The following is a 19,371-nucleotide window of genomic DNA, read 5'->3' as shown; positions in this document are numbered from 1 at the left end:
CTTGTTATCTCAGATTCTCCAGCATCTGCAGTTCCTACTATCTCTGATACAACCTCAATAATTATGGTTATTTGTAAGGGTGAGTTATTTAGTTGAAAAATGTGGGATGTTAACATACCACTTGGAGTGGGTACGGTTATGTTTTCTGTACGCATTGCTAACAGGGAATTATGCAAAGTATCATGTGATTCACTCTTAATCACACTTTATTCTGAGGAAAATATTAATTAAAATGTATGTAAAAGATCTCCAACTGTGTAGTATTGCCACCGACTTTTCAAATCCTCAATAAATTAGCCTACTTTTTTGTGTTCTCGAATGCTTTATATGGTTGGTGCCGTGATGTTTATCCACTAAGCATGCACAAGGGGAAGAAAGACACATTATCAGATGTGATGCTGCAGATTGCTCATCTGTAAGCTCCCAGTTCCTAACATCCTTGACAATATCTTCAGACAGTGAGCTAACCAGAATAACAAATAGCAAATGCTTTTATGCCATTCCATCTTTCACCTCCACAATAACTTACACACATCTTTGAAAAAGAAGTGTCAAAACATCAGAGTTTCAAACTTTAACTATCGGATAATTTATTGAACAACAGAGTTACCACTTACTAGCAGCGGAATCAAACTGGCCTAGACTTCCTTTTTGTAAGTTCAGACTGACTTACCAGGGTAACAGTCCCCAGTATTATCACTAACCAAACAGTTATGCATTTGAATTACTGTCAACTAATTTTAAAAGTAGCTGAATGTGTGATAAAATAACTATATCTTTGACATGCTGTGGTTTCGCTTTCCAAGTGGCAGCCTTAATGACAATTTAATACATTTTCACAATATTCGTATTATATTAGGTCACTGTCCTGACTTTTAAATGCAGATAGCTTACAAATTGCTTTGCCTATAATTCAGTTGCAGTTTTTTGGTGAGAAATTCTGTGCGGAAAATACAAACAGAGTAATTTTCACTATTTCTCCAGGGTTCTCTGCGAATGTTCGGTTCAGATGATGATTTCATGAGAGGCTGATATGAATTGACATGAATTAAAGGAACTATTACCTAAGCTAAAATTAAACAACAATTCTTAATTTTTGAAGATTATCTTTGGTTATTTTGTTACTAATCTTTGGAATACTGTATCCAAGACAGCTGTGAGTGCTTATAGTCATTGAATATATTTCCCAAGTGAAAGGTTGATACTTTTTGATGATGTAGGAATTAAATGATACTGGGAAAGTGTGGGAACAGGAGCTGAGGTAGAAGATGGACTATAAATGAATCAGCAGGCTTGAAGTACCAAATAGCCTGCTTTTGCACCAACTTCTTACATTCTTACTTACAGGTGCTTGGACTCAACTATAGCAATAACAGAGGAATTGCATCCAAAAAATGCAATAATAAGTCAGCCTCGTTTTGGAAGGATTGAAGTAGAAAGCATAATTAATACCAAAGAACTGAACATCACAGTGGAATGCCAGTCATACAACAGCATTGGCGAGAGTCATGCAACCTATCAGATAAAAGGAGGTAATAATATTCTTAATGAAAGTACATAGTAAAACCAAGTACTGTTGTGCTTTGACTCTAAAACACTGAGAAAGTGTTAAAATATGCCACACCTTAGTGCCGTTTTAGCACAGTGCAGTTTTTCAGATGCATTCCTCTCCATTTAAATAAGCAGCTCTGTAGATCTCCTGATTTTTTTTCAGTCCTACCTTTCAAATTGTTGTTGCAGGCCAGTATCAGCACTTGATCTGTTGGATTTCTTGCCCTTCCAATATATATGAACGTGTGATTAGTTTGCCTTTTCTGTTTAAATGAAGCCAGTTTTAGGCAGCTAGGCAGCGTGGTTACTCTGCCTGCCTGATGAATATACTGCCTGATGAAGTATGGTGGAGGCAAGCTCAATTGAAGCGTTCAAGGGGGCATTCATTGGATAGCTGTTTAAATAGAAATAATGTGCAAGGGTATGGGAAAGAGTTGGGGAAACGACATTAAACCACAATGGTCATTAGCGAGTAATACGTAAGTATTTATAACTATTTATTAATATTTTGATATTTATCTTTGGTTGGTCTCTTGGTCAGCGCTGGTGTTCAAATCCTTGTCACTTGTTGAAGTACCCATCTTCTTCTCACTTGACACTTTCAGTCGGTTAGGGCTGTAGCTTCTAGATTATGATTGATAAAATAGGTCGGCAGAGATTCGGAGCTGGATTTTTCTGTGGGTGTTGGCACACTGGCGTTGGGTGCACACAGACAGCCCACCCCCACACCATTAGCACGTCCCTTGCCACAACCCTCCAAACGATGACCTCCTAAGCGGCCACTTCCATGCTAACCATCCTATTAAGGCTCCCGGTACTGCCAGCCCTATCAGATAGCTAGCAATGATGTTTGGTTAGCTGCCCCAACAGGAGCTATAAATTGAAGAGGCCTGAAGTTGTTAAGGCCAATGAGTTAGAGGGGAGCTCCCTTAGCAGAACTATTCAGTGATGAGTGTCTGCACTGTCATCCCTGTCTGTTGGAGAATGTAAAACTCTGGCTCCGACAGACTCTGGCCTAACACCACCAAGCTATCCCATTGGAGCCAGTGGTCTCGACACACCATTGAGTGGGGTGGGGTGTCTCTAAGCACCTTGGGTAGGGGGGGAAGGTGTGTTTGGTGGTCTGCTGTGATGTCAGTGAAATGCTGGTGTTGATGCCAAAAAGGTCTCTAAATAAATTAGGGCCCATTGAAGTAATTGGCCTGCTGCCTCCATCGAGCAGGCAGCTGAACAAGTTGCCCCTGGGAAAAGCTCTTTGGAGATGCAACTGCTTTCCTGATGTGACTGCCATTCATTTTCCCAGAGCCTCTATGCCTTCCGCCACCCTCACCATGTCCAAGTCCAAACTAGCAATGCTGAGAAAATCCCATCCATAAACCACAAGCTAAATAAAGGTTTTAAAATCGAATAAAACCCACCTGGGCCAACCTACATGATTATTACTTCTGCTTTTGACTCCTCACTAGCACCACACAAACTTGTTTCCATATCAACAGTTTCTGTTCCAATTTTTTCAATGATGCCTAAAAGCAAATAACCTGGCTTGACTAAACCTGGACTTTTGCTTAGTACTTGGTAAGTGTTTGAGGTAGATTTTCACCCTTGCCCCTTGGTGACCTCTGTTTTAATGCACACGACTTTGAATCGACAGTATCCAAATAGATTTTAGTGCAGATGGTCTGGAATTAGCTAATGGAGTTTGTTTTGGCAGAATATACACTCATATTCTATAAGTGATCAAGTCATTTTTCTTCTTTACTCATAGGAATGCCAAAGACACATCATCTCTTTACACCACTATTGACCCTGTTTGCAGCAGCGGCTGGAGTACTCTGTGTTATTTTAGTAATCCTATTTTACAAATATCAACAGGTAAAGTGTAGCAAAGCTGAATATTTCCAATACTTCAGCGTACTGAATAAAACTTGTCGTTAATAGTATAATAACTTTTTTTTTTAGAAACCCAGATATCAAATTCAGTGGAAGGTAGTTGAGGGAATACAAGGGAATAACTACACGTACATTGACCCTACACAATTACCGTACGATGATAAGTGGGAATTTCCCCGGGATAAGCTGCGTTTTGGTTAGTGGATACTTTGCTTGATTGACATATATTATTCTTATATTAAAGAGTTCAACTAAGCTGTATTTAATTAGCGATAAACCCATTAAAACAATAGATCTTAAGCAAAAAAGACATTCAAAGTAATATTCTGCTATTCAGCTGAAACAGTCGTTTGGTCCTAGAAATAGTTATATCTAGAAAGCTCAGGTTATTTAACCAGAACTAGTCATGTGAATGGATTATCAGGATTTAATGTAAGGAACAGGTAATCGGGTTTGAATCTAGAAAGGTGTTTTCTCAGCAGAGTGTGCACAGAGGGGTTTATCAGCAGACATTCTATAAGATTGTCAAGGCAGAGTGGTTGAAGAATAGGTTTGGGGTGATTAGGGCAGAACATGTTGTAGAAGGGATTATTCACAGTGAGTGAATATGAGGTGAAGAGTTATTAGGGTAGCATGGGATATCAAACTATATTTGAGAGGGATAAATATCAGCACAGTTATTGATAGAATAATCAAACAGAGTCAGCATGACTTTATGAAGGTGAAACGATGGCTGACAAATGCATTCTAATTGTTTGAAGAGGCAACAAGCGAAATAGATAAAGTGAAACTAGTAAATGTAATATATTCAGATTTCCAAAAGGCATTTGATAAGACATTGCACATATGGCTATTTAATAAGATAGAGCCCATGGTTTTGGGGTGAGTATATTAGGATGAACTAACTAATAGACGAGATTTGGGATAAGGGGGACAATTCAGGATGGCAACCTGTAATTAGTGGAGTGCCACAGGGATGAGTGCTGGGGCCACAATTATTTACAATATATATTAATGACTTGCATAAAGGAAGTGAAAGTACTATCAAAATATGTTAAGGTGGCACAAAGAGAGATGGGAGGGCAAGTGGTGAAGATGACTCAAAGTATCTACAGAGGGATATAAACAGGTCAAATGAGTGGGCAAAAATGTAGCAGTACATTAAGAGTAAGAGAATTATCTCATTAGGAAAGATAGAATAACTGTCTTGTGAATAAGACAATACAATGTTAGGATACCATAACATGATTATTCTGCACACTGATATATATTTATAAAGAAAGTGTTTCCCGTATCTAGGTAAAACACTTGGTGCTGGAGCCTTCGGGAAGGTTGTGGAGGCTTCTGTTTATGGATTGACAAAGGCTGATTCCATTATGACTGTTGCAGTAAAGATGCTTAAACGTAAGTAAATGTGATAGACATTTTGTGTGGTCTGGAAATTGATGCTCCATAATCAGTGGAATAACAACTCCAAATCTCCTTTTGCAGCAAGTGCCCATTCAACAGAGAAGGAAGCTCTGATGTCAGAACTGAAAGTCTTGAGTCACCTAGGGCAGCACATCAACATCGTCAACCTGCTGGGAGCATGCACTATAGGAGGTCAGTCCATGTATCCTGTATGAGCCATTTCACACCTCACATCTGAAAATAAATCTACCTTTGGAGTAGTGAAATTGTCAATGTGGTTCAGTGGTAGCACTGAGTTAACTGGTTGTGGATTCAAATCCCACGTCAGAGCACGTAGTCCAACTGACATTCAAAGGCAGAAGTGACAAAATGCTAAATAAAAAACGAAGGAACTGTGGATGCTGTCAATCAGGAACAAAACCGGAAGCTGCTGGAAAAGCTCAGCAACTTCCGTGTTTGTTCCTGACAAAATGTTACATTATTGGAGGTGCTGTCTCTCTGATGTGATGTTAAACCAAAGCTGTATATGCACCAGCCAACTCCTTCAGATGAAAGTAAACGATCCCGTAGGATTAGTCAAAGCATATCAGAGGAGTTGCCATCCCTGCATGTTTACTAATGCTTAGTCCACAATCAGTGTTACTAAATCAGTTGATCTGGTCATTATTACATTGTAGCTGCTCATAGGTGTTGCTGTGTTCAAATTGGCTGTCATGTTCTTTACATTGCAATAGCGACTACATCTCAGCAGTACTTTCATGGCAGCAAAGACCTTTATATTGTTTTGAGGTTGTAGAAGGTACTATATAAACACAGAATCTTCTTCTTTGTTCAATATCCTTTGATACCCTCACATAACAAAATTTTATCAGGCTGAGTCTTGAACATGTCATTTGACACCATTTCGGGTTGAGAAAGGTCCAGATTTCCTTTACACATTTTGGGAATAAAAGCCTTTGTGATTAAATTCTTGATAGTTTGTTTGTAATTCTAATGTATTGATGGTATATACTCTAGGCTTGGAGAGATTATTCATAATGTTGTTCCTAAATTAGTGAATAAATCCTGAACCACATCAAAATTGATGGAATGGTAGACAGTGAAGAAAGTTACTTAAGAGCACAAAGGGATCTCGATCGGTTGGCCCGATAGGCCAAGAAATGGCAGGTGGAGTTTAATTTAGATAAATGCAAGGGTGGAGGGGATCCAACTGGAAGGGGTAGTCCAGTGATAGTCTAGCCAATCTAATTGCATGGGACATGACTGATGGTGTTTGGGGAGATAGGTGATGGGTAGTGCTTTGGGGATGAAGGTGAAGAAGGGTGTGGTCACGTAGAGCAGTGTATTGTGGAAAAGCTCAATGACAGCTGGACAGTCAGTGGTGTTCAGAGGCTGTGTTTCCGTGAGAATCTGACAATGGTCGGGGCTGGGGGAAGGTGTCCAGTCATGGTGGGACGGGGTGCAGACAAATTGTGGAGGTATAATTTCTTGTGGTTTTGGGCTTGGATGAAACCCTTCTTTTCCTGTAAACCCACAAGCAGTGATGAAGTGAGAGAGAAGTACACAGACACAGAAGTTATAGGCCGAGAGATCAATGGACAGAGTGATCAAAAGATCATACGAATGGTGTGAGTGGAGTGTCGAATAATAAGTCTTTGCAGCTGATCAAATGTATTAGACGGTGTGAGGAAAGTGTCAGCAGCTGAATAACAAGTGAAGGGAATGACCTATAATCTGATTAAATGAGGCAGAGAAATAATTGCAAAAAATTGGAGACAAACCAAATGACTGGAATAACATGATAACTATAACAGTCGCATGCCCAGGGTCTAACCAAAGTAGTAAGTGAATCAAAACTAATTAAAGTGGAGAGATCATAACTATTTATCAAGGTGATGTTTTACTGTTCTGTAAAACAGGACAGTAAGAAAGATTTTACAGTACAATATTTTACAGTATCTTTGATTTTTTGTAATTATTTCTCTGCTCATTTAATTGGACTATAGGTCATCCCCTTGCTTGTTAGTCAGCTGTTGACACTTTACTCACGCTGTCTGATACTTTTGACCTGCAGAGACTTTTTATTCAACACTCCACGCACACCATTTGTATGATTGTTTGATCTCTCTGCCTATAAATTCTGTGTTCTGTGTGCTGCTCTCTCACTTCACCTGACGAAAAGACTACGCTCTGAAAGCTTGTGATTTCAAATAAACCTGTTGGACTATAACCTGGTGTCATGTGACTTCTGGTTTAAAACAGATTAAGGTTACAATGAAGCCAAGCAAACTCATTCTAGCACTGAAGAGACTAATCCACTTCTTGGGAATGGATTGATGACCTGCCTGTCATTCTGCCTGTGTTAAAATTGGGAATGAGTGGATTCGGTTCCTGTTCCAGTTGTCTTGCAGTATAACTTATGATTCTATCTGTATTTTCGGTGTTAAGATTCAGCCTAAGATCTCTAAATGTTTAGATTAAGATTGTTTCTAAGAGATTACAAGGGAAACCTTCACTGAGTTTCATTTAGTTTGATTCTGAGCCAGCTTGTAAGTATTGACTGCGGATCTATATAATCAGTGTGCTCTCAGTATGAATCATAAATCATAATGTGTAGGTATTAAATGTAAAAAGATCCACAGTCTTATGAACAGTATTATTCCAGCCTAGTTGTACCTTTTAACATATTTTAACTTGGAGATTTATTCAGAAGATCTTAATAAGGGGAACCAATGCCTAGTGGTATCATCATTAGACTGATAATCCAGAGACCCAGGTAATGTTCTGGGGACCTGGGTTGAAATCTCACCAGGGCAGATTGTGGTATTTGAATTCAATCAAACTGGAATTAGGAGTCTAATGATGATCATGAATCCACTGTAGACTGTTGGGGAAAAGAAAACATCTAGTTCACTAATGTCCTTTAGGGAAAGAAACTGTCACCCTTACCTGGTTTGGCCTACATGTGACTCCAGACCCACAGCAATGTGGCTGGCTCTTAACAGCCCTCTGGCCTGGGCAATAAATACTGGCTTAGCCAGCAGTCCCTCATCCTGCAAATAAATAAAAAAAATCTTAAGAGAAATGCATCTTAAAATGCATGATTATTCCAAAAGTAGAAAAATTGTTTGCAGCATGAAACGGATTGTGTCAATCCGCTGGGGCAGGCAACAGTGTGGACTGTTACCTGCTTGGCCCGCATGTTTTCTCCAATTTTATCAATGAAAATATTGCAGTGAACTGCACCCTGAGTTGCTGTCTGAGCAATAGCATAGTTCTGAATGATGGCAATGGGTATGAATAGATAGTGCTGTCTCTGGGTAACACCACATTTGCTCCTATTTCTTGCATCTTGTGTATGTTCACCCACTTATGTCTCAAAGGTACCATTACTGTAACCACTGCTTCTCCTTTTTAACCTAAGCAATCTTGAATGAGCAAACTGCACTGCCCAAATTTTGGTTTGGCTGGGATCCTAGATTATTTGGTTAACATTTGGTGGTTTGCTGGATGTCAAATTGAAAATCTTGCAATGGAGTTCTTTACTACATTGTAAACATTAAATCAGTCTGTAATTTTAGATGTGTTTATTCAATTCTTACCGTTTTGGTTTTATACCTGTGGGCTTTTCAACCTGCCTGTATCAGTCCAAGGCCCCAGCAGCCTGAAGATCAGTAAAGGAAATGAACTTATCTGCTACAGCAACAAAACATGCAGAGGTGCCCCCTATTTTCCAGATGTGACATTGAATTATTAATTGTATTTGATGTTTTCCAGAAGGATCAGCTTGTCACAAAAATGTCCGGAATGTCTTTTTTGTGTGTCTTTCTTTAAATTCATCCAAGGGATGTGGGAGCAACTGGCTAGGCCAGCATTTATTACCCCCCTCTAATTGCCCAGAGGGCAGCAAAGAGTCAACTCCACTGTTGTGAGCCTGTAGGTAAGGGTGGTGGATTTCCTTCCCTAAAGGACATCAGCAAACCAAACGAGTCTTTATGACAATTGGTAATGTTTACATGGTTGCTGTTGGGCTAGCTTTTTATTAAGTTAAAATTTCGTCGTCTGATTGGAACCCACATCCTCAGAACATTAACCTAAGTTTCTGAATTGCTAGTCTAGAGACATTGCCATTACAGCAGTGCCTCCCTCATTGTCACTGTTGGAGCATGGTATCTATTGTGCGTGTCCAATAAGAAATAATATCGTTAAAGTTTTAACTTCTAACGGAAATAGAACTACAGGGGGCTGACCGCAAATGTAGTGCAACACTTGTCTGTATTCCATGAGATTTATGAAATTTACAACCTGCTATGGGAGCTCAAAGATTTTTTGATATGTGTCCCAGCCCATAGAAATAGAGAACCAGCCTTTCCTTATGATTCAGATATGGTTGTACCTCTGCTCCTGAAAGAAACCTCTCCAGTTAAACGGGAGAACAAAACAACTTGCGCAACTCAAAAATAAAACATTATTTAGTTAGATTTCAGAGTTGCCAGTCTGATATTGAAGACCCACATTTGTTGTCAACTTCACGCCTTTTGTGGAAAACCACATATGGAAATGAGGAAACTTCATTTCCAATAGGAAATTGTTTAAATGCAGTACAAATTGATCATTGGCCTTACTTGAGATCAATCAAAATAGTCTTTGTTCACCATGAATTCATTGATTACAGGGAAATCAATTACATGGAAACTTGTAAGGTTGTCCTGAGCCACTGATATTCGTCAGTTGGCCCAACAGCAATGTGCTGTATTTCACAAACAAATCTGACCAAATTGTCCATCAACTGCCATTATTATATGACTCCCATATTTGCATATTTTTATTTTGCATATTCTGCAAAAGGGTATTTGTTACATATGTGTATGCTATTGTTGTCCTGCTCACCTGCTAACCAGTCTGTCAGCTACATTTATACCACCTAGATTTCAGCAGAAAATATTAACAATATTGAAATTTGAGAAGATGCAACAATGTGTAGACCATACAACCATAATAAATAGGAACAGGAGTAGGCTGTTTGGCCCCTTGAACCTGTTCCGCCATTCAATAGGATCCTGGCTGATCCAACATTCCTCATGTCCACTTTCCTGTCCTTACCCTGTAACCGTTGATTCCCCGACTGATCCTAGAATCTATCTCAGCCATAAATATACATAAGGACTCTGTCCCCATAGCTCTCTGTGGCAAGGAGTTCCAAAGACTCACACCTCTGTGAGAGAGGAAATTCCTTCTCATCTCAGTATTAGATTGGTGCCTCTTTATTCTGAGACAATGCCCTCTGATCCTAAACAGTCTCATGAAGGGAAATATCCTCTCAGCATTTACTCTGTCAAGCCTCTTAAAAATTCTGTATATTTCAATGAGATCAACTGTCATTCATCTAAACTCCAATAAGTAAAGGCCTAACCTGTTTAACTTTTGTGCATAAAATAATCCCTTCATGCCAGGTAAAATACCAGTGAACCTTGTCTGAATTGCCTCCAATGAAATGGTATCTCTCCTTAAATAACGGAACCAAAAATGCTCACAATACTGTAGATATGGTCTCCCAAGCACCTTGTACAGTTGCAGTAAGACTTCCCTACTCCAATCCCCCTGAAATAAGGGTCCACAGTCCATTAGCCTTCCTGATTACCTGCTGCGCCTGGATGATAGCTTTCTATGTCGTAGCCCCAAGTCTGTCTGTGTTGCAGCTTTCTGCAGCTTTTCTTTATTCTGTTCTTTTGTTCTGCCTTTCAAAATGAACAACTTTGCATTTTCACATGTTATATTCCATTTGCCAACTTTATACCCACTAATTTAACCAATCAATATACTTCTGTAATCTGTTTGCATCCCTCTCACAACCTGCCTTCCAACTACTTTTGTATTTTCTGCAAATAGGAGTCAGACAAATTCTGAGGACGCTGAAGAATTCTTCTGGGAATTATAAATTGATTTTCATGCATTGATTATGTTCTAGGCCCAGTTCTGGTGATCACTGAGTACTGCTGTTTTGGTGACCTTCTGAACTTTCTGAGAAGGAAACGAGATTCATTTGTTTGGCCAGAACATAAAGAACAGGATATGGCAAAGACACAATATGAGAATATTCCAAGTCTGAGGGATCCTGTGAGGTAAAAAAAAGAACCTAACACTATGAATATCTCCGACCCGTTAACATGGTTGTCATCTATATGTTAAGTGAATAAAATAGTTTTTATTTACTATTTTTTCAAGTTACCACACTGGACAGCCAAAATTTCAAAAAGACCCACTCTCTGTATTCCATTTTATTCCCTTTTTATTTCAAATGCTTTAATGAGCTAATCTGATTAACAAGCTCAATGATAAACAGCTCAATGCCCTGTTAATATCTAAGTCTCATGCACTAACAACAACAATATGTGAGTGGATTTAAAACTTGATTCAGGTAGCAAGCAGGATGTCTTAAACATGACCCAATCCAAATTTGGACCAGATGAAAAGACATTGATCTAAAATATTAAGTTTGCTCTTCCTCTCTTCACATGTGAGGAGAATTTCACAGGCCTGCATAAGGCAGGGGCAGGGGCAGGGGCAGTTTGAGGTGAATAAAATACGAACTCATCATTGAGGAATTTGTTAAAGAGGGGACTGTGGGTCAGGAAGTTCCAGCATTGAGCCCAGACGTGTGTTCCCTCCATCAATATAACTAGTAAACTTTTTCAAAATTTCTTTGGCCAATCCTTTGTAGGCTGCAAGGTCGCTGTCTCCCTCAGCACTGACCACCATTCCTGATGGTGCTGCTGAGGTTACTGTTCCTCTGTCCTCCGATTGGACCAGCAGCTCTACTGGGCGCTGGAGGTTAATATGGATAAATATGAAGTTACCCATTTTGGTTGGAGGCAGAGAAAGGCAACTTATTATCAGAACGGAGAGAAACTTCAGAGTGTTTTGGTGCAGAGGGTGTCCTTGTGCATGAATCACAGAAAACTAGTCAGCGGCAACAAATGGAATTTTGTTATTTTTTGCTAAAGGAATAAAGTATAAAAATAGGGAAGTACAAGGCATTAGTAAATCATTCTTGGGGTATTAAGTTCATTTTTAGTCCCCTTATATGTGGCTGCATGGAGGAAACTCAGAGGAGGTTCACTGCATTGGTTCTAGAGATAAGGGGATTGTCAGAGCTTGAGCATATTAGGCCTATATTCTCTAGAGTTTAGAAGTATGAGAGGAAATCTAATTGAAATATTGACGATATTAAAGGGAATTGACAAAGTAGACATAGAGAGGATATTTCTCGTTGTGGGGCAATCAAGAACAATTGAGGTCAATGTTTCAGGATAAGGCATGGCAGATTAAAACATAGATGAGGAGGAATTACTTCTCTCAAATCATCATGCATCTGTGGAATTGATGATCCTAGAGTGTGATGGATGCCAGGACACTGTGTATTTAAGGATGAGATTTTTAATTAGTGATGTGCTAAAGGGTTATGGAAAGCAGAAAATGGAATTGAGCCGAGGTGAGACCAGCCATGATTGTCTTGAATGGCGGAATAGGCTTGAGGGGGCTGAATGATCTACTCCTGCTCCTAGTTCTTATGTTTTTATGTCCTGCAGTTACTGGTAACCAAATGGCAGCTTATTCGTGAGCTGCACAAGGCAAATGTCCTGCTGGCCAACCAGAATTTGCTGTGCATTTCCAGCTGCTACTGGGACTCTGACTCTCTTGGAAAATTCTGTCCATGCTTCCTGCCCTGCAGATCACTTTCCAGCGTTTATTTATTTTTATTTCTAATTTTGGGTCGGCCATTTTTCAGGCATTCCAGCAGTAGAGGATGCTGGTCAATGAATTTGGACATGTATTCTGTATGAACAGATAATCCGACTTAAATGGAGGTTCATGAGAAAGATTTGTTTCAATAACTGTGGGTTAAAAGATTTCCACTAAAAGCTGTTGTTGTTCATTTACATCCTTCAGTAACCTTTTATAAAGTGAATACTCTTTCCACCCTGTCCCTTTTGTGGTTGGACTGAGGCATTGTATTGTGTGACAGGAACATAATGACGTGGTAACTCACAATTAAATCATTTTCCAGGCAAAAATATTGCAGTCACCACTTACCTAATTGCATTCACTTCTAAAGCAGTTTTATTTAGCTGTCATAAAACAATCTGCTTTATTTGTCCATTTGGCATTATACTTCAATAACCCTGCTAGCCCATCTTTCAACATTTTCCTTCAGTAAATCACTAATTGTTTTAAATAATTTTAATGAACTGCATATTAGTTACTTTTTTATTTACAGACTTATTCATAGCTTGCAGACTAGCTCATGGACATTTTTGGATGTTAAAATAAGCTATTGTGTAAGATAGCAAAAGCCAAGATATTCTATCTGCCTGAAAACAAAAATATTATTGATTTGCTTCACCACTTGCTAGAAGTTAATAACAATCTTTTATATCACTCGATTCCTTGCTACAGCAATGGTTCTGGATCATATATGGAAATGAAGCCAAGTTGCACAGCATTGCCACAGAAACATGTGGACAAAAGAAAATCCCCAAGCAAGGGTAAGATGTGTGTGAATGTGCAGAACATAACATGTCAGCAGATAGGCTTGCAGTTTATTTTCATAGAAAGAAAATTGTTTACAAATGATGCAAGATTCCTGAACAGCAGAATTGAGGATTTGCTTGCTCACTGGTCTTGGTACCTGAGTTCCCATGATAGAGAATGATCTGACTAAATGGAGATATGAATGCAGGATAATCAGAAAAATGCACTGGGACTGGAACATGACCTGCTTTTCACCAGCTCACTACTGCTTGCTTTAACTCTCAGAACTTTCCAGCAGAATCTGTCCAAGTACAGGCAGGTATAATGCATGCTAATGATCGAGTCACATCATGTACTGCAATTCCTGTGATAAGAACCCCAGCAACGTTGAATACAAGGCATGTTCCTAGTACCAAACATTTCAGAAATGATTCAAATATTGAATATTTTCATAAAAGACTGTGCAGTATCCTGTTCCGTGAAATTGTTGATTTATTTTAAAAAGTCACCACATTTGCCTCAGTGAACCCACTGGCAACCAACCTTATCCAGCTGTTACAGTACCTGAAATCTACAGCTGCAGCTCGCCTGCCTTTCCAGGTGGGCAGCAAGCAGGAAAACTGCCAGAATTGTGGCGAACTGAGGGGAACAGGGCTCGAGTGGATCATGATCTCATGCTGCATTTTTCACTAAAGCACAAAACCCCATCTTCCAACTCCAGGCCTGATTCAATCTTTGAAGGATTTCAATTCAAAAGGGAAAAATATAGATATTTGCATTTATAGCATTTGTCTTGATCAGCAGATGTCTCAAAGCAGCTTGTAGTCAATGAAGTACTTCAAATATATTCATCGTTGTAACGTAGAAAATGTGGCATCTCACTTGTGCTCAGTTAACTCACACAAACAACAACTTTAAAATGACACAATAATGTGTTTTTTTTGTGATGTTGTTTTTGGGATATATTTTGACTAGGACACTAGGAGTAACAATTGTACAGGTAAACATGACCTTTGTTCAATGTTTTAGCTCCAACAGTGCAGCACTCCCTCATTACTACATTGGAGTGTCAGCCTTGATTTTTCGCTCAAACCCTGGAGTAGGAGTCAACCACCAGAATCTCTTGATTCACAGGCAAATACAGTATTTACTAACACACAGCTGGTGCATGAACTGTAACAATCTGACAACTTGTTGCAACACTGCATTCAATGCTGCACTTGCATAGCTGTAACACTGACCTTCCTTTTACATGTTGGTCATGCAATTATGGCATCAAAGTCGAATTTGACAGAATGTATCATCTTTGTATGCAAATAAATTATGTTTTCTTTAAAACCGATATTGGAAGGTCTCAAAGTATAACCAAATGCTGTAATTCCAGTTTGTAAACATGCAAAAGAATTATTTGGATTGAATCACATCTATGTGATACTCAAACTGTAACTTTAAATTGAAGAGTTATACAGAGAAAATACATTAGAAAAGCATGCAAAGAACTGATATTTGTATGTATTTGAATTGTAAATAAGTGGATTTCACTGTTTTGACTTTTTTATGCTGCAAGTGCTCATATAAGTCTAAATAATTTACCCCGCAGACCATGTTACAATGGTGACTATACTTAAAGGTATTTCATTGGCAGTAAAAGCACTTTGGGATTCCCTGATGTCACAAAAGACACTAAATAAATTGAACGAATACAGTTTTTCCATTTGCACCAAATATCAAAGCAATTTGGAAAAAAATCATGTAAATTAATGCAAATTATATTTTCATTTTTGCATTTTAATGATCATTTTCAATTAATGTCAAATATTTTGTTGGTTAGAATCATACAGTGATAAGGAAAACAACAATGCTGTCACTGAAGAATATAACTTGGCTTTGGAAATTGAAGATCTTCTCATCTTTTCTTATCAAGTTGCAAAGGGAATGAACTTCCTTTCTTCTAAGAATGTAAGCTTTCATTATTGAACATATTGTTGGTGATGACCATTTCAGATTCATAATTCTATTAAGTGTAAATATTATTGATATAGTCATTATACACTGTATTAAATCACATATTTCACTTATTACAGTGCATTCACAGAGACTTGGCAGCAAGAAATATTCTTCTAACCAATGGACAAATTGCAAAAATATGTGATTTTGGTCTGGCTAGAGATATCAGGAATGATTCCAACTATGTGGTGAAAGGCAATGTAAGTCATTCTGGAGGGTTAACCACTGGTGTCTGAGACACAACCAACAGGAACTCTGGCGTGTGCAGTTCTAGACCATCAGAACATCTGAAATGTAACTGTGGGAACACAAACACACATCAGATCACCATCTGATCACCAAGAACTCAGACAGATGTCCACACTGAACTGTCAGGGACTCCGACATATATCACAGTATCATCCTTTAATCTGCCTGTTGGCAGTACTGTTCCTGATCAATGTGTTCTCCTACCCTCTCCTTTGCAAAGCATCCTGACACCTCTGAGATACTTTTTCAAATGCATGATTGTAATCGGCATCTCAATTTGTCTGTAAATCTCTCGGAATATTTTACACACCCCATATGACAAGGCATCCTTATATGAGTAATCCGATAATTAGATTTTGATTTATTTTGTGTAGATGGTCTTGAAAATAGGTTCATTACATACTCACAGTCACCTTTAGTTAAACAATCTTCTTTAAATTCAGGCTCGTCTTCCTGTGAAATGGATGGCTCCAGAGAGTATTTTTGACTGTGTGTACACATTTGAGAGTGATGTCTGGTCTTATGGCATTTTATTATGGGAAATTTTCTCATTAGGTAAGATTGCATCCCTTTTGCCTTTTCATTATAGTACTAATTGCTTTAATAGTATGCACTTGTATGGAAGCCTGTAATGAATGGTTTAACATTCTTTCATTATAGGGAGCAGCCCTTACCCTGGTATTCCTGTGGACAATAAGTTCTATAAAATGATCAAGGAAGGGTACCGAATGCTAAGTCCTGAACTTGCACCTACTGAATTGTAAGTAAATGATTTTCTCTAATTGGTTACAGGACAAACTGTCTTTTTTTGTGATTATCCTTTAGTTGCGTGTAAGGGTTTGCTCAGACAACAGCTTGACATTTTGCCAGATTTGAAACAGTAACCATTATCCAGTTTAGCAGTTCATTGTCAATAAGCCAAAGTAAGCACACGTGCGATGCTTAATCATTTGTGTTGCAGATTAGTTGTTTTGTTTAGGGGATGTGAAGTCATGGTGTTTTACATCGCTTCAGGTGTTACAACTTCATCCTGTAGCCAGCTGTCAGTTTCCATAAAAGCAGTTCATTATGAATTGTGTGTGATTTTTCTGACCACTTGTAGTACATCATTTTCCTCTTGCTTGTATTCCTTTGTGATCGTTATGAATGGAGGCAAATGTCCATCCAAACCAATTGCTAACTTGTTCAGCCATCTAATTTTAGTTATTTTCAAACTGATCTGTTCAGATCTAAATCTATGTAACATAATAATATTTTTATCATAGTGAGCTGCGTAATAAATACGATGCTAGTAAGACCATTTCAATGTTTGTTTGGTTCAGTGATAAGGTCTCTAATTTAAAAAGTTATGGTTTAAACCTTGCTCCAGAACCTAAGGATATTAATCATTTTGGTACTGAAGACTGCTGTTATTGGAGCCAGATCTGCTCTTATAATATGATGTGGAGACGCTGGTGTTGGTCTTGGGGGACAAAGTCAGAAGTCACTCGACACCAGCTTATAGTTCAACAGGTTTATTTGAAAAAAAAACAAACTTTCTAAGCTCTGCCCCTTTGTCAGGTGAAGTGGAGGGAAGTGCATAGGCATAGAATTTATAGGCAGAGAGATTATTGCGAGATAATTCTAGGTAATTAAGAGTGTCAAAAGATAGTACAAATAACTTGAGTGGAATGTTGACAGGCTGAATAAAAAGTCTTTGCAGGTGATCACAACTGTCAAATGGTGTGAGTAAAGTGTCAACAGCTGAATAGCAAGTGAAGGGATGACCTATGATCTGATTAATTAAAATAGAGAGATAATTACAAAAAATCAAAAATAAAATGGTGCTAGAGACAAGAGCTTGTGTTTTCAAATAAACCTGTTTGGATTATAACCTGGTGTCATGTAACGTCTGATTTATAATATAGCCCTCTCTACTCAGATGTATTCAAAAGACAGCAGGTAAGACTCAAGAACAAAAACAGAAGTTGCTGGAAAAGCTCAGCACAGCTCAGAACAGTTCTGAGGAAGGGTCACTGGACCTAAAACACTAACTCTGATGTTTTCTTCACAGACACTGCTAGACCTGCTGAGCTTTTCTAGCAACTTCTGTTTTTATTCCTGATTTACAGCATCTGCAGTTCTTTCAGTTTTTACTTAGCAGGTAGACTCATCCATTGTCATCACTAACAGTCACTCCTGAATAAATGCCACCAAAGCAGATTAGCTATGCAAATTTGCTGTCACATTTACCTACTTAGAAAGTGAAGATACTTCAAAATAATTAATTGACAATTTGGAATGCCATGTAAATTGAAAGGTCATCTTAAATTAAACACAATAGCAATTGAATAAAATTTATTATTGGATATAAATATTGCTCTTTCTATTTGCTTAAAACTAATATTGCTGAATTCCAGTTAATTATTCATACAGTGCAATATTCGAAGACCTGAAGGAAACACATTTGATTCTCCAAAAGCGATGCCTGAGAAATCAATGCCTGAAAGTGGATCAGATAGGGCAGATAGAGAGAACCCATTTTTGCTTGATGTTGAGTCTCAGACTAGGGGAATAATTTAATATTTGGAGCTAGATATTTCAGGGGTGAAATTAGAAGACCTGTTATAGATCTCAGTGGAATCTTAGGGCAGTACGGTGGCTCAGTGGTTAGCACTGCTGCCTCACAGCACTAAGGGTCCAGGTTTGATTCCACCCTTGGGCAACTGTCTGTGTGGAGTTTGCAAGTTCTCCCCGTGTCTGCGTGGGTTTCCTCCGGGTGCTCTGGTTTCCTCCCACAGTCCAAAGAGGTGCAGGCTAGGTGGATTGGCCATGCTAAATTGCCGATAGTGTTCAGGGGTGTGTAGATTAGGTGGGTTTGGGGAATGGGTCTGGGTGGAATGCTCTGAGGGTTGGTGTGGGCTTATTGGGCCGAAGAGCCTGTTTCTACACTGTAGGGATTCTATGGAAATGGAAAAGTTCACACAGGGCAAAAATAGTCATTTTCATGAATAAAAGAACTTCAGTGTTAATAGGGAGATGGTGTATTTGGGTAGAATGAATATGGACTTCACATACTGTTTGAGTGGTAAGCATATGAATGAGTGGAGGAGCAAAGGAATACATAAGTCAGGAAAAGCAGCAGCACTGAATTCAACCCATACAAAGAAAACTAGGTATTAGTTTTCATTTTTGGAAGGATAGAATTAAAAAACTTTGAAGCAAAAGAATTGACATTAAAAATTAAATAGAACATTCGTCAAATCACACTTTAAAGCAAAGCTTCCTGTGGTTTGCCTTAGGTCATTTTACTAGGTCAAAGGCACTTCATAATGACAAAAGAATATAGACAATGCAGAAGGTGCAATAAGATTCACAACATTGATACCATATCAGAGCTGTTGTAGCCATTAGGCCTTTACAGCCCCCAGCTCTCTCAAAACTAATCTAATATCTGAAGAATCTAAAGCTCTCCTTCCTGCAGCATCTCTCCAACAAGCATCTTTGAATAATAGAATCATACAGTATAGAAGAGGCCCTACGGCCCAGTAATTCTGTACTGCCAAAGCTACACTAAATCTACACTAGCCCCACCTTCTCACTAGGCCCATAGCCTTGTTACAGAGATTGTAGGAACTGCCAATGCTGGAGAATCTGAGATGACAAGGTGTAGAGCTGGATGAACACAGCAGGCCAAGCAGCATCAGAGGAGCAGGAAAGCTGACGTTTCGGGTCTAGACCCTTCTTCAGAAA

The 19,371-nt window shown here is 38.7% G+C and overlaps 1 protein-coding gene across 1 annotated transcript in view; it reads left to right on the top strand.

Annotated features, from left to right (window-relative positions):
* Positions 1 to 19,371, top strand: part of kita (KIT proto-oncogene, receptor tyrosine kinase a) — an 80,741-nt gene that overhangs the window by 44,768 nt on the left and 16,602 nt on the right. The window contains exons 6-16 of the mRNA XM_048599253.1: positions 1,348 to 1,532; positions 3,317 to 3,423; positions 3,511 to 3,637; positions 4,741 to 4,845; positions 4,933 to 5,043; positions 10,820 to 10,973; positions 13,309 to 13,397; positions 15,215 to 15,342; positions 15,468 to 15,590; positions 16,083 to 16,194; positions 16,300 to 16,399. Of these exons, the coding sequence (XP_048455210.1) occupies positions 1,348 to 1,532; positions 3,317 to 3,423; positions 3,511 to 3,637; positions 4,741 to 4,845; positions 4,933 to 5,043; positions 10,820 to 10,973; positions 13,309 to 13,397; positions 15,215 to 15,342; positions 15,468 to 15,590; positions 16,083 to 16,194; positions 16,300 to 16,399 (1,341 nt within the window). The remainder of the gene's footprint in view (positions 1 to 1,347; positions 1,533 to 3,316; positions 3,424 to 3,510; positions 3,638 to 4,740; positions 4,846 to 4,932; positions 5,044 to 10,819; positions 10,974 to 13,308; positions 13,398 to 15,214; positions 15,343 to 15,467; positions 15,591 to 16,082; positions 16,195 to 16,299; positions 16,400 to 19,371) is intronic.

The sequence above is a fragment of the Rhincodon typus genome, chromosome 1 (genome assembly GCF_021869965.1).
Source record: "Rhincodon typus isolate 14 chromosome 1, sRhiTyp1.1, whole genome shotgun sequence".
NCBI lineage: Eukaryota > Metazoa > Chordata > Chondrichthyes > Orectolobiformes > Rhincodontidae > Rhincodon > Rhincodon typus.
Note: the sequence above shows the minus strand (reverse complement) of the source record. Positions and strands in the feature narration are given on the sequence as shown.